Consider the following 24099-nt stretch of genomic DNA (forward strand, 5'->3'; position numbering starts at 1 on the left):
TGATACGGTGAAAGTGGTGCAGACAATGATTAAAGTAGGTGAAGGAGTGTCTTTATTTCCCACTTCAGTGGGCTGTCAAACAACGTTCATCAAGACAACTGACAGTCTGTCAGGTGCAGGAAATATATCCCGGGTCAAGATACTTGCGGCGCGAGGCTGAGCACTTTTTTAGAAGTAGCTTCCATGCATTGCGTGTGGGTAACCTAAGCCACAAAAGAGAACCTCTGTGTTGGTTTATACTAAAATATTTTATTTACAGAATTTGAAAAATGTAAACACACAATACTTAGAAGTAATTAACATATAGATTTGGTGTTTGGACACATTATCGGATCAAAAATATCATGTAGACGAAATATAATGTCAAGAATATCGAGGACAAAAATATGGTGAAGGTAAGTTTCCATAGGTAGCAAAGATTTACTGTACTTAACCACATATATGTTGATATATATATCTTTAAGCTACGTAGATGTTGAGTGTAGAATAGTAAATCTATACTTATCTCATTGCACTTACCTTGTCGATATTTTAATCCTCGATACTTCTGATACGATATTCGGTCCACACAATATTTGTTTCATCAATACTCCGACAGACAAGAATAGATTTGTGGTCCTGCGCATAGTGCAGCGTCATTACAAGCAATGTTACACATTTTTTACTGTGTCCGTGCTTCCTACTGCTCCATGGGCCAGATGTGCCAAAAAGTCAGTTTGAGATTTCCTAATTGCAATTATGAAATCGCAAACAGCTATGTACAACAGTGTCTCAGATACTCTCTGTGATTCCCGATGGGTCGCAAATAGACCTGCGTCATTAATATTGATAAGGCTGGTCGCAATTTGCGACCCATTGAGAATGGCTACAATCACAGCGATGTTGGCCTGCTGGGGTCAGCAGACCACCATGTCTGTGATTGCTTTTTATATAAAAAAAACATATTTTTTTGTAATCCAACCAATTTTTGCTACAGGAAAATGTGCTGCATTACAAAAGTAAAAATGAAAAGTTGTCTTTTTATTTTTTAAGAGTAGGTAGCTTGCTCTGGCAAAATGTTTGTACTACCAACCACAAAGGAGGAGGGGTCCCTTGGGGACCCCTAACCATTTGCAAAGTGTTACCACCCAACTTGAAGTTGGTGGTAAAATGCAAATGTTTTGCGACCGTATTTTGGTTGTAAAACATTCTAACATGCCGCTGCGATTCGGTATTAGGAAGTGACACCCTAAACACGCCCCTTCCTAACACCAAATCACAAACCCTATTTGTGATTTGGTAATAAGTTACCCAATTGCAAATAGGGTTTGGTGCGTCAGAAAATGCTGCTAGCAGAAAAAACCATCTCACATCTGGCCCTAGATTATTTAATACATCTTCGCTCATGCTGAAAAGTGCTACACAAGCGAATTCAGTAATCCATCTGGATTACTGATTTAAATATTCCACCCAACACGCACTTGTGCATTGTTTTCTATACATGAATATTGAACAGCAATCCCATCCTCTACAAAGACTAACTTCACTCCTGCATCTCCATCCAGTAGGGTAAAGAAGACAGAAGGACAGATCTGGATGGGTCCAGGCTGCTAAAGAAAATGTGGCGGCTTCAGTTTCATTTTAAGGCAGCGTAATGTCATCACTTCTGTAAACTGGTTCAGATAAGTCAGAGGTGGTTGGGTCACCGCACATGGCACTATGGCCCAACCCTGTGTCAGGTCATTGCCCCATCCTGTAGAAGGAACTGCTCGAGCGGCCCTCTATTGCATGCAGACAACCCTCTAGGAACTAGTTCGAAGAATAAGCCAACTGATGTCATTTCCTTTTTGTGTGGCCACAAAGCGGCACTTCTATTTTGATTGGTATCAGTCGGTTAATACTAATTTTCCAGGAGGGCTGGCCTAGTGTCTGCGTTGAGCATTGACTCATCGGTGCAGCATAAAGGCAAGGTTCCTCATTTCTGGTCAGAAAGGCGAGAGCAGCCGTGGCAACCTCACAGGACGCAGGAACCGCTGTGCTTTTAGCATGTTTGGCAACTCCAAAAGATTCTGGACTCTTCGAGGTACGGTTATATCTTTAATCTATCAATTGACAATCTTTTGGGGGTAGCTCAGTCTGGGTTGATGTGTTGTTCTTGAGCACTGGAAGGTGTCAGCAGCTCTCCAGGAGTTCAGATTAAAGGGTTGTTTGCACTGGCGACCTGTCTGGTTCTGTGGAGCATGTGACCAAAGGTTAGTGTCTGACTGATTCATTTTACCTAGAAATAGATCGTGGAGACAGGCAGACCTGAAGAACCAAGGATTCATGCGCTGTTAATATGAACGCTTTGTTTCTTGTCTAAAGGCTTTACTTTGGGGGAAATGGTAGAACTGCAGGAAATCTAGTTTCCAGAAGAAAACCTCGCAAAGCACAGAAGGTTCATGTTTTCATCACACATGAAGCGACTCACTCTGTATTTCCCTACTCACATAAACACTGTGATATAATGAACTTAGCAGACTGTCTTTCATTTCACGTAGCTAAATGAGTCACATTTCAGGCCACACAAATCACTACTCCTAGTGGCTCCATTGGCTTCTCCCACTCCGTTGAGACCCCTTCTTTCTCCGCAGCCACTTGATGTATTTCCCCCAAACTTTCCAAGTACAACAAGATTCATCAGGGCACTTTTAGGGAAATATTTTGTAAAGATTCATCAAACAGGGCCAAAGATATAGGCACGTCAAAAACACTTTTGCTATGGAAACATGGTCCTAGCTATAACCAACCGCCAGTAGGTAAATATATAGGTGTGTATATATATATATCTATAGCGGGGCGGTTTTCCCAACTGCCAGCTCACATGTCTGTATTCTGTGTCAAGAAATGCCTTACCCAAGATACCGTGGCACTCTGGTGACTGGGCACCGTGGATGCTGACAGCTAAGCGGTGAGGTTGGTGTGGCGTACCGAAGTTTATTCTCATCGGTCTTCCCCGACCTCTCATGTGTGCCCTTGACTTTAACACATCAGCGTGCTTTTTGCACAGGAGGTTTGGAAAACTATTGTCAACATTATCATTCAGACATCAAGGTTGCGACCTTTCAATGAAACAATTTTATAGGGTTTAAGCAGGTTACCGATGAATTTTTTTCCACACTTGGAACTGATGTAACAATTCCTGTACGGATTTTGATTGACAATCAGTCGAAGGGGTTTCTGGATCTTATAGTTCTACTAGCCAGTAGAGACTGTCCGGAGGCTGACATTCAGGTCGCAAGTGCACTCAGTTGGTGCAAGCTTAGCCCCGTGAACTTGTTACAAGACCTTTGTCTCTTTAATGTGTTCCAGATGGCTTATTTAAAAAGTAATCATATTAGTATATCGCTATATTCACCATTTCTGTTATCTAGGGAAATGTGTTCATTTTAATAATGTGGCAATATGTGTGTTTCCGACTTTCATGAATGCAATAATGAGCACGTCTTTTAAAGTTTGTTTAATTTTGAAGATATATTGGGTGGGCTGCATATTTTTAAGAGCTTTGATGCCGTATTAGTATTAATTATTAATTCCCTTAGGAATGTTATTATTTTTATATCCCCCTTTCCCAGTCTGAAAACGCACTGACAACATCTTTTATTTAGAAATAGTGTGGCTTTGCATTATGCTGCTTTCATATTTTTTGACTTGTTGCATTATGCACTTTACCTATTTAACATGCTAGGAATTTTTTTTTCCAGCCAGGAATTAACCCATGTAGTCTGTTTTCGATGTTTATCAGTGTCTGCACTAGAGGGGAGGGGTATATATAGTTTTGAATTTACGGCACCAAACTAGATTAATAAAGCCTGCTGCGCAGGTGAAACGCGTCTCTCTGCCATTGCGGGGTCGTGGGAGACCTGAACATAATAAATTAGCCCTATTCATACCGATCATGAGTACGTGCCAATTACTCTTTGGAGTTGGATGGCTGTTTGGAATATATATATATATATTCACTTAAAAAACCATAGGTTTCACACATGTTATAGTTAGCTGGACATTTCACTCGTGAAAAACCATTGAAATTCCCTCGTTATAGTTAGTGCAGGCAACTATAACACACGCGACCGCAATCCTCTGCTGATGACGTCAGATATTACATCACTGTATTTAGACACTTATTTACTCATGTCTTCTTCCATTAATTTTTAGCTATACATATATTACAAATATTTTTTTTTCAGATAGACACATATGTCATCAGTGATGTAATATCTGACGTCATCAGCAGAGGATTGCGGTCGCGTGAGTTATAGTTGCCTGCACTAACTATAACGGGGGAATTTCAATGGTTTTTCACGAGTGAAATGTCCAGCTAACTATAACATGTGTGAAACCTATGGTTTTTTAAGTGAATTTGCAAGGTTTTTTAAATGCTAATTCCTAACTATAACGTGTGTGAAACCTATAGTTTTTTCAGTGAATTTGTACGGTTTTTTAAATGCTAAGTTATGTATTTTTTTAAAGGTTTTTCACCGTGCGCTTACCGTACGCGCACGGTGCACTTCGCGCACCGTGCGCGCGCTGTGGGCGCACGGGTCGCTTCGCGCACCGCGCGGCCACGTTACGCAGTTCGCGGAATGTTTCCGTTTCTACCGTACGCGCACACTACGCGTACTCCGCGATTTTTCGCAAAAAAATTAAAGGAAATTTTGGCCCTTGGGGGTCCTTCTAGGACCCCCTGACAAAGGCTAGGGGGTCAGGAACTGTCCACCCTGCCCCCTTTTCACGTTCTCCACCTTTGTTTTTCACCCCCTCAGACTGCGAGAGACAAAATGGCGGCCGACACTTCCTGGTTTCGACTGATTCGAATGTTTACTAAGATCTAACAACCAATCAGAATCGCGCTCGCGCACGGCAGCGTGCGCGTACGGTAAGTTTTACCGTACGCGCACGGAGCGCGCCTATAGATATATATATGCTTTTAAATGCTATTTTCTCAGGAAATACTGAACAGATTTACACCAGACCTGCAAAAGGCACATCCCTGACCTGAGGACTACCTCTCTGCCAAATTTCAAGTAATTCTGTTCAGCCGTTCGGGCTGTAGCTTGGACTAAAGGTCCTATGGAAAAATGCATGGGGAAAACGCGTTTTGGGACCCCCCCTTTTTCTCAGCCTCCGCTTGACGAATCCCCCCGAGCCTTTCAGGGAAGGAGCGGAGCGGGGCGCCCCACCTATTTTGAACATTTCGCGAGGATTCGTCAATCGGCGCCAAAGTTATTCCAAATAGAATGTTGCGGATTTCCTATGGAAACACGATCCTAACTATAACTATCTACTGGCGACCGCCAGTAGATTATATATATATATATATATATATATATATATATATATATATATATATATGCACAAGCAATCCGTCGCAGTACTCCACTTCCCAGGCGCTGCGTAAAAGACGGTACGGACCCAGATTTAAGTGCTGATTATTTTATTTTCTTTAAACCGGCACTGATATATATATATTTTTTTGTTTACAAGGCCGCGAGGCGAAACGCGTCTGTCGGGGGGTCAAGGGGTCCGGATTAAAAAGCACTTTGCAAAAAGGATATGCCAGTGTGCTCTCTTTCTTCAGCACACGATCTGTGCTGACAGTGCTGTTATATATATATATATATATATATATATCAACGAGAAAAGCACCAGACTTGGGAGGCCACGCACCTTGTTTACTACTTTATTCCTGCCAGGCAGCATTGCACATCAAATGCAGACGTACACAGTTCATTTTCAGTGAGTATTTCCTTACGCGTTTCGGGCGTCACAGCGCCCTTGTTCACAGGACTCTGGCAAATGTAGGAGGCAGAATACCGTTGCTCTAAAAACCAGTTTGTAAGTCTCGCCCACTGGGCGTGGTTGCACATTGCATTCTGGTATTTTGAGTTCGTCATATCAGGAAAGTCCTTCTATCCCATTTTTGCAGTACGTCTGCATTTGATGTGCAATGCTGCCTGGCAGGAATAAAGTAGTAAACAAGGTGCGTGGCCTCCCAAGTCTGGTGCTTTTCTCGTTGATGTTAATTGCGGCCCCCCAGGGTCGCGGGAAGCCCCCCTGCGCATAAAGCGGTGTCCAGCGCGTTACCTAACAGCGCAGTATGGAGCCTTGCCGGTTTCTGCCAAAATGGGATTACGACTGCCTTGCCTCAACTGCGGAACCTACAAGACCTACCAAGGTATTTGAATTATTTGCATGTGGAAGAGCAGCCGTTGTGATAGAAGGACTTTCCTGATATGACGAACTCAAAATACCAGAATGCAATGTGCAACCACGCCCAGTGGGCGAGACTTACAAACTGGTTTTTAGAGCAACGGTATTCTGCCTCCTACATTTGCCAGAGTCCTGTGAACAAGGGCGCTGTGACGCCCGAAACGCGTAAGGAAATACTCACTGAAAATGAACTGTGTACGTCTGCATTTGATGTGCAATGCTGCCTGGCAGGAATAAAGTAGTAAACAAGGTGCGTGGCCTCCCAAGTCTGGTGCTTTTCTCGTTGATGTTAATTGCGGCCCCCCCAGGGTCGCGGGAAGCCCCCCTGCGCATAAAGCGGTGTCCAGCGCGTTACCTAACAGCGCAGTATGGAGCCTTGCCGGTTTCTGCCAAAATGGGATTACGACTGCCTTGCCTCAACTGCGGAACCTACAAGACCTACCAAGGTATTTGAATTATTTGCATGTGGAAGAGCAGCCGTTGTGATAGAAGGACTTTCCTGATATGACGAACTCAAAATACCAGAATGCAATGTGCAACCACGCCCAGTGGGCGAGACTTACAAACTGGTTTTTAGAGCAACGGTATTCTGCCTCCTACATTTGCCAGAGTCCTGTGAACAAGGGCGCTGTGACGCCCGAAACGCTTAAGGAAATACTCACTGAAAATGAACTGTGTACGTCTGCATTTGATGTGCAATGCTGCCTGGCAGGAATAAAGTAGTAAACAAGGTGCGTGGCCTCCCAAGTCTGGTGCTTTTCTCGTTGATGTTAATTGCGGCCCCCCAGGGTCGCGGGAAGCCCCCCTGCGCATAAAGCGGTGTCCAGCGCGTTACCTAACAGCGCAGTATGGAGCCTTGCCGGTTTCTGCCAAAATGGGATTACGACTGCCTTGCCTCAACTGCGGAACCTACAAGACCTACCAAGGTATTTGAATTATTTGCATGTGGAAGAGCAGCCGTTGTGATAGAAGGACTTTCCTGATATGACGAACTCAAAATACCAGAATGCAATGTGCAACCACGCCCAGTGGGCGAGACTTACAAACTGGTTTTTAGAGCAACGGTATTCTGCCTCCTACATTTGCCAGAGTCCTGTGAACAAGGGCGCTGTGACGCCCGAAACGCGTAAGGAAATACTCACTGAAAATGAACTGTGTACGTCTGCATTTGATGTGCAATGCTGCCTGGCAGGAATAAAGTAGTAAACAAGGTGCGTGGCCTCCCAAGTCTGGTGCTTTTCTCGTTGATGTTAATTGCGGCCCCCCAGGGTCGCGGGAAGCCCCCCTGCGCATAAAGCGGTGTCCAGCGCGTTACCTAACAGCGCAGTATGGAGCCTTGCCGGTTTCTGCCAAAATGGGATTACGACTGCCTTGCCTCAACTGCGGAACCTACAAGACCTACCAAGGTATTTGAATTATTTGCATGTGGAAGAGCAGCCGTTGTGATAGAAGGACTTTCCTGATATGACGAACTCAAAATACCAGAATGCAATGTGCAACCACGCCCAGTGGGCGAGACTTACAAACTGGTTTTTAGAGCAACGGTATTCTGCCTCCTACATTTGCCAGAGTCCTGTGAACAAGGGCGCTGTGACGCCCGAAACGCGTAAGGAAATACTCACTGAAAATGAACTGTGTACGTCTGCATTTGATGTGCAATGCTGCCTGGCAGGAATAAAGTAGTAAACAAGGTGCGTGGCCTCCCAAGTCTGGTGCTTTTCTCGTTGATGTTAATTGCGGCCCCCCAGGGTCGCGGGAAGCCCCCCTGCGCATAAAGCGGTGTCCAGCGCGTTACCTAACAGCGCAGTATGGAGCCTTGCCGGTTTCTGCCAAAATGGGATTACGACTGCCTTGCCTCAACTGCGGAACCTACAAGACCTACCAAGGTATTTGAATTATTTGCATGTGGAAGAGCAGCCGTTGTGATAGAAGGACTTTCCTGATATGACGAACTCAAAATACCTGAATGCACTGAGCAACCACGCCCAGTGGGCGAGACTTACAAACTGGTTTTTAGAGCAACGGTATTCTGCCTCCTACATTTGCCAGAGTCCTGTGAACAAGGGCGCTGTGACGCCCGAAACGCGTAAGGAAATACTCACTGAAAATGAACTGTGTACGTCTGCATTTGATGTGCAATGCTGCCTGGCAGGAATAAAGTAGTAAACAAGGTGCGTGGCCTCCCAAGTCTGGTGCTTTTCTCGTTGATGTTAATTGCGGCCCCCCAGGGTCGCGGGAAGCCCCCCTGCGCATAAAGCGGTGTCCAGCGCGTTACCTAACAGCGCAGTATGGAGCCTTGCCGGTTTCTGCCAAAATGGGATTACGCCTGCCTTGCCTCAACTGCGGAACCTACAAGACCTACCAAGGTATTTGAATTATTTGCATGTGGAAGAGCAGCCGTTGTGATAGAAGGACTTTCCTGATATGACGAACTCAAAATACCAGAATGCAATGTGCAACCACGCCCAGTGGGCGAGACTTACAAACTGGTTTTTAGAGCAACGGTATTCTGCCTCCTACATTTGCCAGAGTCCTGTGAACAAGGGCGCTGTGACGCCCGAAACGCGTAAGGAAATACTCACTGAAAATGAACTGTGTACGTCTGCATTTGATGTGCAATGCTGCCTGGCAGGAATAAAGTAGTAAACAAGGTGCGTGGCCTCCCAAGTCTGGTGCTTTTCTCGTTGATGTTAATTGCGGCCCCCCAGGGTCGCGGGAAGCCCCCCTGCGCATAAAGCGGTGTCCAGCGCGTTACCTAACAGCGCAGTATGGAGCCTTGCCGGTTTCTGCCAAAATGGGATTACGACTGCCTTGCCTCAACTGCGGAACCTACAAGACCTACCAAGGTATTTGAATTATTTGCATGTGGAAGAGCAGCCGTTGTGATAGAAGGACTTTCCTGATATGACGAACTCAAAATACCAGAATGCAATGTGCAACCACGCCCAGTGGTCGAGACTTACAAACTGGTTTTTAGAGCAACGGTATTCTGCCTCCTACATTTGCCAGAGTCCTGTGAACAAGGGCGCTGTGACGCCCGAAACGCGTAAGGAAATACTCACTGAAAATGAACTGTGTACGTCTGCATTTGATGTGCAATGCTGCCTGGCAGGAATAAAGTAGTAAACAAGGTGCGTGGCCTCCCAAGTCTGGTGCTTTTCTCGTTGATGTTAATTGCGGCCCCCCAGGGTCGCGGGAAGCCCCCCTGCGCATAAAGCGGTGTCCAGCGCGTTACCTAACAGCGCAGTATGGAGCCTTGCCGGTTTCTGCCAAAATGGGATTACGACTGCCTTGCCTCAACTGCGGAACCTACAAGACCTACCAAGGTATTTGAATTATTTGCATGTGGAAGAGCAGCCGTTGTGATAGAAGGACTTTCCTGATATGACGAACTCAAAATACCAGAATGCAATGTGCAACCACGCCCAGTGGGCGAGACTTACAAACTGGTTTTTAGAGCAACGGTATTCTGCCTCCTACATTTGCCAGAGTCCTGTGAACAAGGGCGCTGTGACGCCCGAAACGCGTAAGGAAATACTCACTGAAAATGAACTGTGTACGTCTGCATTTGATGTGCAATGCTGCCTGGCAGGAATAAAGTAGTAAACAAGGTGCGTGGCCTCCCAAGTCTGGTGCTTTTCTCGTTGATGTTAATTGCGGCCCCCCAGGGTCGCGGGAAGCCCCCCTGCGCATAAAGCGGTGTCCAGCGCGTTACCTAACAGCGCAGTATGGAGCCTTGCCGGTTTCTGCCAAAATGGGATTACGACTGCCTTGCCTCAACTGCGGAACCTACAAGACCTACCAAGGTATTTGAATTATTTGCATGTGGAAGAGCAGCCGTTGTGATAGAAGGACTTTCCTGATATGACGAACTCAAAATACCAGAATGCAATGTGCAACCACGCCCAGTGGGCGAGACTTACAAACTGGTTTTTAGAGCAACGGTATTCTGCCTCCTACATTTGCCAGAGTCCTGTGAACAAGGGCGCTGTGACGCCCGAAACGCGTAAGGAAATACTCACTGAAAATGAACTGTGTACGTCTGCATTTGATGTGCAATGCTGCCTGGCAGGAATAAAGTAGTAAACAAGGTGCGTGGCCTCCCAAGTCTGGTGCTTTTCTCGTTGATATATATATATATATATATATATATATATATATATATATATATATATATATATATATATATATATATATATATATATATATATATATATATATATATATATACATCTCTTTAAACTCCCAAAATCTATATATACATATATATATATATATATTAGTTGCTTTTCTGCTGCAAACAGGATACATCCAAGTACGGACACAGACCCAAGTGCGTGCTATCAGATTATTTTATTCCTCTTTCGTCGCCATTACGCATTTAAGCTCGTCCGAGCCTTGATATATATAGGGTTTCACTTACCTGATATATACTTTTTGCTGCAAAGGCATGTAAGGTTAAGGCATATGCATGGGACTGACCTGCGTGGTAAGGCAATGCGTGGTTAAGGCATTGCGTGGTAAAGGCATGCATGGTAAAAGCATGCATTGTTGCATCATACATCCATTCCAGAGGACTAATTATGATTAAAGTGTCCATCGTTGCAAATTCTAGGACCAACACTCAGTGATTACAAATTTAGGACACCTCTCATGCCAATCTGGTTAGCCGATAAATACAACATCTTAACCTCCTTCAGATCTCACTAGTCCTGTGAAGGGATGTCAAAGGGACAGGACATTTCCTTGGGCATCTCATAATAATCTATGTTTTTAGCTAATCCTACCACCCACCGAATAACCTCTTCCCTGGCCACATTCTGCTTGGCTTGCTTCCAATAATACCCAAGTCATGATGCAATACAGGGCCTCTGAACCAATGACGTTGTTCCAGTTGGCTTATCCCAAGGTGCAGTATAAGTTATGTAGTTCTAGGATACAGTTGAGGCCATTTGACCCATAATACAGGCTCTGGTCTTGTGGCAGAAGAGTACAGTACAGGTTCTGCAACTCCATATTGCAGTACAAGTCTACTCAATCCCAAGATGCAGTGGAGAAAGTGTGACTCTCCTAATTTAGATTTAGTGCATGTTATTGACTTCCTACCTTCCTGAATGAACTAGAAAAACTTTAACTTCAGAAGACACAATAGGTGGCCCAGTAATGCCTTACAGGCTCACGATGCAGTGGAGTTGTTCCCTTAACTGTAGAATGCATTGCTGGCCATGTAAGTCGAATGCACATTCACTCTGTTTGATCAGATATACATTGCAGAGATTGCCAGTCCAGTTCAGGCCCGTGAGCCTCAGTTGCAGTGAAAGTCAGTGTCGCAGGACGCAGTGTAAGTCATGTGCACTCCAAATGCAGTGCAGGTTCTTTGAACCCATAACATAGTCCAGGTTCTGTGACTTCAAGATAAAGTGCATGGCCTTTGATACCAGGGTCCGGGATGCAGTGCACATTCACTTACTCCAGGATGCTCCCCAGGATATAGCGTAAGTGTTATGGCTTCAAGGTACAATAGATTTTGTTCAGCACCAGGACACCAGGACAAGCACTGTATTCCATGATGATGGACAAGAATACTTCTCCGGCTCCAGAATGCACTACTGGTCTATTTGTACCTCCAAGATGTATTGAACGTGCTGTGGATGCAGGATACAGAGCACAGTTGTGACATCTGAGTTTGGTGCATTGTATCCAGAATACTGTGCAAAGCATGAAACTCCACAATACACTGTGTGTCCTGTGTCCTTTGATTTCTGGATGCAGCACAGCTCTTGTGATCTTAGAATGCAGCGCAGATCATTTTACCCCTGCATACCTTGCAGTTCCTTGCAATGCGGTCCTGACCTCATGTTCTTTAGGGTCTAACTATGAGTACCACATAGGGATATACAGTAACTATCACACCTGATCAAATCCGAAACCCCGGGGCTCGGAATTTATCGGGTTCGATAAATTCCGCTTTTCACAAGTTGTGTCCGAAAAGTGGGGCATAACAGGATAACCTTGGTCCCTTTGGCAGGTTTGATCTGCTGAATTTTAATGGGGAGACTGGAGTGCAGACTTTAATGCTTGGTAATATTCAAACCACCTTTAATTGTGATCCATGAGCAAACAGGTGTTTGTGCATTGATCACCATTATCTGGCCCACTTGTAATTAGGACCTATGGTCCAATGAGATTAAATTACTCCAAAATACAGCTAGTCTCCTTGACTCCTAGATGGAGAACAGTGCATGCGGCTCCAGGAGAGTTAAGGCCCTGTGGATCCATGGAAAGCTTCACTGTTTGGTACAAGTCCTATGACTCAAGCAGTCAGTGCTGATCCTGGGAGTCTAGAATTTCAAATTCCAGGATTCATGCCTGGGCCATGGCCCCTAGATGTAGTGTTTGTCCTATAACTCCAAAATTCCGTTCAGACCTAGGCCTACAAGGTACTGTGCAGTTCTAGGATACAGAACCATTTCTGCGAGTTTACAATGCATGCAGCCCTTTCACTCCAGGGTCTTTTACGCCAGTGCATAGTCCAGGATAGGAAGCTTGATGAATGTAGCGCATGCATTGTGACATGCAGCAAACAGTGCTGAGCTTGTGAAAACGAACATTGGTTCCCTGTGGGGCAAGTCACAAGCCTAGACTCTCTATCCTGAAAAATTCACAGTCAAATTATATGAATTTCGACAAATCATTTAATTAAATCTAACAGTAATAAAGATAGTAACACAGGTCCTCCAGAACCGACGCGGTGAAAGTACGCAGAATGGATCAGCCTATAAAAGCGTGCTCAAGTGAGAATTATATCTGTTCTTGTTCATGAGTCTGATCTGTTCATATTTTCTCCAGGTCTTTTTTGTAGGGTTTGCATGCTGTCTATCATCCTAGTGACAACTAACTGTATCCCCTGGCAGAGGCACAAGTGGCAGATCTTAAATCACGGTAAAGACAAAGCTGAATTCATGGATCAAGAGGCCAATGAGGTCTTCAAATTCTATGTAAGTACATAGCTCTTCATCTTTCACTCACGACACAACTGCATGAGCTTTGCATCTCTGCATGTGCAGAGAGTAGGGCTGCCTGCCTGCCTGTCTGAATGTTTTCAGATTACAGTAATTCAAAGCCAAAAATACCCTTTCTTTGCACCAATAACAGTCTTGTTTTTATTTGCTGTGAATTAAAACCAAGAAGATTTTGAGGAGATTAAAAAGGGAACCAAGGACATAGTTAAGCCTCAATTAGTCCCTTCAATGAGCCCATCGCCAACATCCAACACTGACCAAGAGGGTCCAACTACTAGAGTGATTAGCCCGCCAAAACTAAACATCCAGCATACGTTGCCTTCTCGAAAGACACGTAGTGATGGACCCCTCAAAGACTTGGAGCCGGAGGTGGCTTCGAAACTCAAATCCCCACAAAAATTGAAGCAACCCACAGAAATAAATACCGACCATCAAGATTTGACAAGGTCACCTATTCAACCACACTGTAATGTTGACCTTCCTCCGGAAGCTGTTCCTCTGGTAGTGGTCCTAACTGGAGTCCCTCCCTTAGAGGATGGGAAAAGTGAAGGCCACTCCCAACTAAAAAATAAAGTTATATTTTGGCTTGGCCAAAAATGCCCTCTACCTCCAGAGATCAATGGGGAAATCCTTCTTGTTAGGCGTCTCTCTTGGCTAGGAAGTAGGAGAAAAGATATCAAGGGTGACATCATAACAATTAATTTTAGAGACAAAAGAGCTGTAAAACATATCTTAACTTACTCCTCTTTCAATGATTACAATTTAATAAAGGTACACGACCTGACCTATTTCTATCCTAGAGCACATTTTCCGGTTAAAAACAACATAAGTCATCTAACCCAAAGCTTGGATAGGTGCACTAGCCCCTTGTTCCAGCGCCAGGATCCCTATTTCAGGCCCCCCTATAACCAACAAAGCAATCGAGATATGCATACCTTACAATATCCAGATTACTGCCCAAGGCCCTCCTTATTAGACCTAGGAGGTTATTCTAACTCTTATTACCAATATAGGACAAACTCAAATAGGCCCCTCATAGAGAACTATAATCAGCACATTCCATCATTTCATTTACAGAAAAATCCTTGTGTCACTTCATTTCATCAAACATTAGATCACTCAAGATTTCCTCACCAATCCCAGAACCATTGTTTTCACCCTCCTCGCCCAAATCAGGGCGACCACACTTTACCCTTCCACAATCGATATGCTGAATTCATAGACCTGGAAGGAGTGGACTGACTGAAGTCACATGGGGCAGAAATCACTAACACTAATAGATTACAAAAGGTTTCCCCCAGTATCGTGGAGGAAAATACAATCTTTAATCCTGATATACCTATGCCCCAGGATGCCATTTCAACTCACGTCCAGACTCCCTTAGTATCCACGGATTTTTCATTTAACCACGCATCCGTGGAAAAAATTAATCCCACTCCAAATACAGAATATAATTCTAAAAACTCTCATACTTTTATTTCTAAAACAGGTCAAGGAGATGAGATAAGTCCCCATATAACGTTCCTGTATTGGAACGTAGCAGGTCAACGTTCTAAGGTTAATAACGATATATGGATTAATTTTGCCCCTACATTCGACATTCTGGCACTCCAGGAGACCTGGACTGTTGAACCAATACACATGGTAGGCTATAAAACCTTTTTCTCTTCTGCTCAACCCTCTGCCTCAGGTAGAGCGAAAGGAGGTTTATCAATTTACATCTCTAACCTCCTAAACATAAAGAAAATAGTCCCCATGAGTCTCGATTTACACGCCCAGATTCTTGAATTGACCTTATATGATGGGGACAGATTTATTATAGTGAATTTTTATAACAACCTCCCAGAGCCCGAAACAATCTCTGTGGTATCTCAGATACGGACTACTTTAAAAACTAGAATAACAAAAAAAACAAGTGACGCGGTGATTGTTTGGGGGGGGGATTTTAACTTAGGTCCATGCCATCATACCCCAAACGGGAACATATGCGGCATAGTGGACGAATTTGACAATTCCATTTCCCATTTTAAACACTCAACTCTGGGCAACTACTTAAACGAAATTTTATTCGATCTAGATTTGGTTCAGGCAAATTCTAGGACCAAAAAGAATCAAACCTTGGCTCCTACTTTTTTTGCGAGAGGTTGTTCAACAACCATAGATTACATCTTGGTTTCAAACGCGGAGAGGACTGAAGACGTTGCCTTTATTAGACACCTAGTCTTGCTAAGTGACCACTATCCCCTTAGCATTTCCCTCCCCCTGGCTCATAGGCCAAAGAGAGGTATGGGAACCATCCTTTCACAAAATAACCTAGCACTTTCTAGATTAAATGGTTATGCCCTCAAATGGGGAAATGTAGTGCCCATGGAGTTGACTAAACAAGTGATTACAAACGCTAACTCACCCATCATGACCTGTCTTAATCCACATTCTAGCAATTCGGAGGTAATTACAAGCTTCGAACTGATTGTTGTGGCAATCAATGAAGCATTGTGGGTAAAAAGAGCACACGCCTCAAATAAACAAAAAGGCTGGTTCAATCATGATTGCACATCCGCATATTCCAACTTAAAATCGGCACTGAGAAAAACAACAAGGTCCCCACAAGAGATAGTAATTCTCAGGAAAGTCTATAACCAAACCCTAAAAACCAGGAAAAAAGAACTAAAAACTCAGCTTTGGGAACAATTACACGAATCTTGCTCCCAAAAAAATATGACAGCTTTTTGGCAAATAGTAAAGTCTCCTTTTTTTGATAACACACATCATGCTAAACTAGATGTAGCCATTGAGGAAAAGGAATGGGTCCGGCACTTTTCTAATATTTTTTCGGTAGATAAAGAGTTACCTGAAGCGTTGCATTCACACAACCTGAACTCTAAAACATTAGAAGAATCATCTCTAATCTACCCTATTGACCTTCATTTCTCTTTGGAACAAATCACTTCGGCCCTGAACGCAAGCAAAAATGGGAAAGCACCTGGCCCAGACGGAGTCCCTATCGATCTATTTAAAGATCAAATGGCCTTGTGGACCCCTATTTTAACCAGAGTTCTGAACGCTACCTGTAAGATGGGTTTACTACCATCCTGGTCAAAATCTATACTAGTCCCAATCTTCAAAAAGGGTGATCGGGACTCTGTATCCTGCTATCGCCCAATATCCTTGTTAGACTCCTTGGGCAAGATGGCAGGGAGAGTCATTCTTGAACAACTACAAGATTGGGCTGTCGAAGGTAGGGTCATCTCTGATTTACAATATGGGTTTCGTCAGGGCATGGGCACAACCGAGCAGGCCCTTAATCTCTCTCTTTTGATCGACAAATATGTCCACATTAAAAAGGGTGACCTATATATGGTTTACGTGGACTTGACAGCCGTGTTTGACTGTGTCTCCCATTCCAAATTATGGGTAATATTGGCTGACATGGGGGTCCCCCTGAACTTACTCACATACGTTAGAGAACTTTATGCAAAGGCTTCTGCTCGTGTTCGTTATGGGGTGGGGGGGGAACTGACTGATCCTTTTCCAGTAGAAAAAGGAGTTAGACAAGGATGCGTCCTTGCCCCTCTTCTTTTCACATTATATACCAATGCACTGGAGAAGGAAATGCTGAAGGGTTCCCAGGACCTCCCAACGATATGTAAACGCCCAATACCTGCATTACTTTATGCAGATGACTCGGTTATATTGGCACGTACTCCCTGCGAACTACAAAAAAATCTGAGTAGATATTCCACGTTCATGGCAAGCCTTGACCTCAGGATAAACATAACTAAAACTTTTGTCATGAGGTCAAACTCTTCCCGTACAAATGCTAATAAAATGAGGGGTATTTATTTGAACGACCAAAAGATAGCTACTACCCACACTTATTCCTACCTGGGCATAATAATAGACAACAAATTATCATGGAAAGCAGCAGTGGAAACTCGAAGATTACTTTTTTTAAGAACAGTCACAGCCCTTTTTAACTTTATTAGGAAATTGGGCAATAGAGCCCCAAATGAAATCATCCAGATCTATAAAGCCAAATGCTTGTCAGTGGCCTTATACGGGGCTGGCCTATGGGGCTTTGTGAACTTAGATATCATCCAGAAAGTCGAAAACTGTTTTTTGAGGTCTCTTCTCTCAGTACCGAGAAGTACGAGCACTTTTGCTTGCCATCTAGAATTGGGACTTGTATATCTGGTGGACCTAGCAAAAGTGGAGCCTCTCTTGCTTTGGCGTAAAATATGGACTTCAGATAAAGCGACCCTCTCCCAATCACTTCTCTCGGACTGCTTAAACCTGGATAACGCTCATAGGTCTAAGTGGCTGAGGTACATTGCAACTTTCCTCCATGATTTGGGCTGGGACAAGTATTTCTATAATCCCTCGTCAATATGTGAGGTGTCAAGAAAAACTTTAAAAACCAAAGCACTCGCCCATCTGGAGGAGTTGAGGCTATTGAGTGAAGCTACTAAACCATCTGTCACCCATAGCCTAATGATCCAACTGGTCCCAACCCTGCAGCCATATCTGACCCTAAATATGACAAATCATGAACGCTATTTATTGGTAAGACTCAGGATGAATATTTTTCACCGAATAATAGCCTTCCCAGTTCAGAATAATTGGGTAAAAAATCTACCGGTTTGCCCCTGTGACCTTATATCTGCACAATCAACTATGCATACTATTCTTTTCTGTAAATTCTTTGCTGAAAGCAGGAAAAAATTACTTGTTCCTATTTTGAGGAGTCTAGGGCTCAGGCAATGTCGCCCAGCATTTCTGTTCCTGCAGATGTTGGAAGGAGATTTACTGACATTTACAGTAGCCAGCTTCTTGAAGTCTATTGTTTACCATCGAAAGACTTTAGATTAAAGAATCATTGATTTTATCTAATGATATAATTGTGTAAATTTTAAACTTTTTTTTAGCTATGTTCACTGAATGCTCGATTATTCTAAAGCACTCCTTTTTATTCTGGAAAGATTTTTTCTTTTTTTTCTTTTTTACTTCTCCCGTTTTAATAACTTTTAAAGAATTGTATCTTATTGATTGTCTTTTATTGTATGCTTTTTATGATTTATAAATTTAAATCGAAATAAAGTAATATTGATTTATATACCTGTTCTAAGTACATCTACCTGCTAGGATGAACCTGTATTATTTTATCAAAATATATGCAGTGGTTATTTTTTTCTACTTAAACTTTGTATTGCAAACATATAGCCGCATAGGCTGTTTCATGTTTCCTTCTGTCTTCTTTCTATTTTAGTGGCATTTGACCATTTTAAAAAGTACATAATAACCATGGCACAAGCTTACTATGGTCATATCTATTTTCTCTGCCAGTGTTCGTTATGTTTCCCTTGTTGGATACAGTTCTAGTGCCCTCTACTTCTAGCCTGTGCTATGATGGGGTAGAAGGAAGCACATAAACCAGAATAAAGAGAAGACAGAGTTAATGACCCCAGAAATCATGGAGGTCGTCAAATTCTATATAAGTATTAAACCCATGTATATGTCTCTGTAAAACATGCGAGCCTGAAATCCATACATAAAAGCACATCTCTCATTTCCTTATTTTACCATCTCTGGTCTCCTGTAATAATGACGTGACATAGCTGCTCAACTGTAATAAATGATTACATTTGAGTTCTGACATCATAATATCTGCTGTTAGAACCAGTAACCAAAGGGAAAAGCAGGCCAGGGAGCATAATTAAAGCGGCAGATTAAACAATGAAAATGAAACCAAGCTTTTCCTTCTTCTGATTACTTTTTCTAGATGAACAGAGACCCGTAGAAAGGAGATCTTTATGGCAAATAATAGCATATCCCTGAAAGTTTGTACACTTTCTAAGGTATAACTTTAAAAAAATCTGACTTGTATGAAAGTGATTTTAATATCTTTTTGCAATAAATATCTGTCTACTTTTTTAGTATGTTTAATTTTGCAGTCCAGAAACAATGGGGCCTATTTACTTTGCAGTACATTTAGTAGCACTACAATGGTACTACTCGCTTACTACAGAATACTATTCTGTTTTTAGTTTCCATGTCTGCAAACATCCTATCTCTTTCATATGAAAGAGCAACACACTGAGGATGTAAGCAGTTAGTAGGAATTGCGATGGTGTAAACATATCACAAATCCCTGAACAACATGGGATCCAGCTACCTGACCAAAAAACTGGTCAGATATATGCCACCCAGAACCTTGCGATCAAGTAACCAAGGATTCCTCCATGTCCCACGCTTCAAACTAGCCCACATGGGCAGTAAAGCATTCTCCCACCTCGCCCGCGGTATTGGAATCAGCTCCCCCCCCCCCAGTTGGGTCAATGCCCCAACTTCCTGACTTTCAGAAAACTGCTGAAAACGACACTGTTCTAACTCTCCTTTGGTTGGCCACTAGCAGTCACAGCGCTGAGATACCCCAATGGGGGTGATTCGGGCGCAGTAGAAATCATACATCAAATCAAATCAAATCATAGGGAATAATGTATCCACTGAATAACTTTCTAAGGATATTGCAAGTCGCCTTAGAGATCTATGATCTTAAAAGGGAATCAGTCATTATTTTAATCAGCATCAATTTCTTTTTATTTTGCATAAATAAGACATAAAAATCCATATAATTCACAATCTCATAATATACAAACAATGTTGAAAACATAATTAATTATAAGCACATGTAAAACTTTATACTAAATCCTCAAAACAATATCTACACACGGATCTATTAATCAACCATCTTTAAAAATGTCCTTATTCTAAGAGCGGATTGGACAAAATGAATTACAGCCAAAGGAGTTGTAGGAGATAAAAGCTGTTAAATAAAAAAAAAACGCAGGTCTGAAATGTTTTATATTAGATGCAGGCAATTTAGGCAGTAAATACAATGTGCTACAGTACATAAAAAATTTACAAAAAAGCAAAAAGTGCATTGTGCTCTGAGATGACTTCTTATCACATGGGTAACACAGGAGTTCCTGAAGCCAGGCTCCACACCCCTAAAAAATGTGTGATATTCAATCCAAAGCATGTGAGAGAAAAACAATGTTCTGAATTGATTACAAAAGAACGATAGGGTTTCATAATCCCCAGGGTTGAAACAATAGCATGTGATCTCACCGTAGGTTTACTGCATTCTCTTGTCATTCTCATATTCTCACAAAAGTTAGAAAACAAATCTTTTATTAAAACTTAGTTGTGGTATTTATGAAATCATATTTGCTAAATAATTCAGGAACTTCCAACCAGGAGCAGACCCTGTTAATGTATGATGACCAAGGAATCTTTAATACACTATCCAAAGCTATGTAATCGGAATCATTTACTTGTGAAACTCACCACGAGCTTCATTCAAATTGATATTCTTAAAAGAAGTGGCCTTAATTTAATTAGATCTCCTATATAGGTAGTCCCCAGTTCAATGACAAATTTCTGCGAAGTAGGCAATAATCGTCATATGAAAATATTCTCTGCCATTTGTAAACTAGTTATATCTGTGTATCTACAGAGACCCATCCCATTTGTTTGTATACTTAGATCATTCCCCTCATGGCCTTTTCACTAAGCTTAGCTGCGAACAGAAAACAGCCTCCATTGCTCTAGACCCTTGCTGGGCTGGGGAAAGACACAGGCACTAGGTTAGGTGTAGTAAACTAGAGTGAGAGCACGTGTGGCCATCTTCCATTTATTAGCCCGTTAATATGACCTGTGACACGGGTTGTGGATGGGTATGGGACAGTGTGCAGGGCACCCTCTTTAGAGAGGGGTCAACACAGTGATGTGTCCACATGGACACTATGGGTCCTAATTTCATTTATTATGATTATTGGACATTGCAGCCCGAGGCTTTGATGCATGCTCCACACCTTCCCCTTTCCTTTCATTGTTTAATCATGTACCTATTAGCGCTATAATATAACATTATTGCCCACTGCAGAGGGGGGTCATAACTGTTAGATGCTTTCCCCACATTACAGGCCCAAGCAACAGGCGCAGGGGGCGCGCAGCTATTACTCAGCTTTTTTGATTTGTAATTCCGCTCGGTGCCCTGTCTGTGTCAAGCCCACCAATGTTGACAATCTGGCTCTGAGAGAGGGCTGGATTCAGTCTGTAAGAGCAGCCGAGAGCTCGTGGAGAGGCAGACAGCACGGGAAGGAGCAGAGCAGGGTAGCAAAGGCCACTGGAGTGTGTTCAAACTGTCAGCAGTAGTGCCAATTCTGCAAACTCTGGCCATGCCATGAATGTCACAGAAACATTGTCTTTAATGTGAATAAATTAATAAGGTTCATATGCGCAGATGTCTTGGAAGGTGGACCGCAGCAGCTGTCGGTGAACGAGAGACCAGATAATGCTTTGTGATGGTAGTTGTTCTTTCTTATTGCTCACTGCACTCCCTCCTGTAGATGGGTCAGTCGCAGGAAGGCAGTATTGCCAGCCTCAGAATTATTAACTTGTTGTCTGAGTCTGTAAAGTATAGGACATTCATTATCAGTACTTTTGATTTGTGCAATAAAGTACTGATGTTATGATATTAAAATCTAACAAACATTACAAAATCACATAAATGCATCCAGAAACAATGAGCCTATTCACTTTTCAGTATGTTTAGTAATGCTACAATAGTTCTACTCAAGTACTGCAGAATGCTATTCACAAACCTGTGCAGTTCCTTAATTTAGGTGGAGAGCAGCTCCTTTATATGGAGCACCCTACATCACCACCGGCACACTGATCTGCACACCTCAAATGCATTTGCAGTTCCTGATGATGGGCGAAGGGGCTGCACCCCATGGGCTTTACAAGTCCAATGGATGGCAATTGCAACAAGCATTGGCATAGCCAATAGGTCTCGCCTTTGGGACCTTATAAGTGTTTAGCCATGCAACAGTTGCATAACTAAATACTTATAAGGTCTCAAAAGCGAGAACTATTGGCTATGCCAATGCTTGTTTTAACTGCTGCAATCTATTGAAGCATTGGCTCACGGAGAACATCAAAGCGGCCGTGAAAGTGAAAGTAATCGCGATCAAACGTGGCGCGCGCGCCCGCGCACATGCACTGTAGCTCTAGGCTGGCCATGGTAGCACTTTTTGGAGCCTTCACAAAATGTCTCGCCAGACCAGCGCATGCGCTGGGTCAGGCGAGACCTAAAGAGCAATTACCATCCAAATTGCCTTTGCGTGCCTAGAGTGACACTCCTCGAAACGGATGTTAGGTGGTCAGCAGGTTCTTTGCCGGGCACATATGCTAGTGCGCATGTGCCAGTTATGGGTGTGAATTTTCGTCAGCCTATGGGCTGACAAGGTGCTAGCCCGGGGTTCCTGGGTGCCGCCCAGTAATGACGTGATGCTGCGTCATATTTTGACAGCAGCCCCGCGCGTATACTGTATCAGCCCTGTTTACCATGATGACTCTCAATTCCAAGCTGACTCTCACCACCCCTCCCTTTCCCAAGTCGTCACAGGGGGACGAGTTGGGAAATGGAGGCGTTTCAGCCTTTGGACATCACAGAGTCTCAACTCATGGCTCGGCGAAGCTAGGTCACGTGCTGCATGCTCTGAACAGAATACACTGGTTGCGCTTCTGAAGCACCTTTGTATCTGTTTAGAGCATTATGCGCACCACTTTAACTCTACATAGTACAATGGGGACGAAAATGGGGAGTAGTTGGTGTTTCTTTGAGACTGGTCAGTGCAGTGTAATAGCTGCTGTCCTCTCCAATCCAGGTCTCCTCTGCCCTTGGGCTGTCTTGGGGCCTCCCCCCTCTCTACAGTCTTTGCTAACTCAGCGCCGCAGCTCGCTACTGAGAGCTCGTTCCTAGCCCCTGCCTCTCACTGACCGGGGTGTCTTAACCCGGTACTCCTTGTAATAAACCTCAGCCAAGTTGCTTTTACTGTGCACTAATCTATTTTAAATTCAGTGGCGTACGAAAGGGGGTGCGGCGGGAGCGGGCGCCCCTGGTGTCATCACTGAGAGGGGTGACAAAATGGCAAAAATATGTGTTTTAAACACATATGTTTGCCATTTTGTCAAGCCGAGGGTGACAAGAAATTTTCTGCACTGGGTACCACCTGACCTTGCTACGCCACTGAATTTACCTTTAAATAAATATTCGCTTTAGGATCGGTAGTGGGAAAGCACCAGCCATAAAAAAAGGTGTTTATTCTGTTCTCCACAACCTCAGTAAAGCTATTTCTCTTGGTACGAATAATCCACAGATGTAAAGGCTGCATGGGAGCCAGCATGTGGCTTAAATTGATGGAGTCATTCAAGGCTTCATGATGACAGTTATTCTTTTTCAGATGTACTGTAAGACCTTTACCTGCTGTGTTATGGTGTTTGCCTTTCTAATAGAAACTGACTCAAAATAGTTTTACACTAGAATAGGGACTGTCTGATTGCAATATACAGTTTGAAAGCATTTGTTTAATCAAAAAAAACCTGAAGCTTTATGTAGCAGCCCATTTATACTGTGTGTGATATAATATTAAAATAATGACTTGCATATTTACTGTACTTCTGCTCGCTGGCTGGGACTTTGTAGATTTATAAGTGTGCACACCAATGAGATAACTGAGCATGTATTTATTTGGAATGAGTCAAAATGTACTGTCTCTTCTTGTTACTAGTGTATACCTTTTTTAGAAGTTATGCTTTTCTTCCTCTGCAGCACTTATGCTGCTCTCTATAGTTGGATGGGTGCACTTTCACCAGGGCACTCTGGTGCAAGGGGCTGACAGTATCATATTTATAGTTGTGTGTTACAAGCCTACCAAGGCTCTAGAGGGGCCCATTTTACTTGGTTTCGGTAAGGCCAATGGCATCCTTGTTATGACAC

General features: G+C 43.2%; 2 protein-coding genes across 4 annotated transcripts in view; one reads left to right on the plus strand and one right to left on the minus strand.

Annotated features, from left to right (window-relative positions):
- Window positions 1-1893: 1893 nt before the first annotated feature.
- OSM (oncostatin M) overlaps window positions 1894-24099 on the plus strand; it is a 42489-nt gene continuing 20283 nt past the window's right edge. Inside the window, exons 1-2 of one of the 2 annotated variants that reach the window (XM_085633868.1) lie at window positions 1894-2062; window positions 13081-13229. In XM_085633868.1, coding sequence (XP_085489994.1) covers window positions 2026-2062; window positions 13081-13229 — 186 coding nt within the window. In that variant the 5' untranslated portion in view covers window positions 1894-2025. The remainder of the gene's footprint in view (window positions 2063-13080; window positions 13230-24099) is intronic. The other variant, XM_085633867.1, reaches the window with a different exon arrangement.
- LOC146784040 (uncharacterized) overlaps window positions 18262-24099 on the minus strand; it is a 52933-nt gene continuing 47095 nt past the window's right edge. For both annotated transcript variants that reach the window (XR_014970537.1, XM_085633870.1), the window contains one exon: window positions 18262-21725. The gene's annotated coding sequence lies outside the window, so the exon portion shown is untranslated. The remainder of the gene's footprint in view (window positions 21726-24099) is intronic.

Source organism: Triturus cristatus, chromosome 11, assembly GCF_964204655.1.
Source record: "Triturus cristatus chromosome 11, aTriCri1.1, whole genome shotgun sequence".
NCBI lineage: Eukaryota > Metazoa > Chordata > Amphibia > Caudata > Salamandridae > Triturus > Triturus cristatus.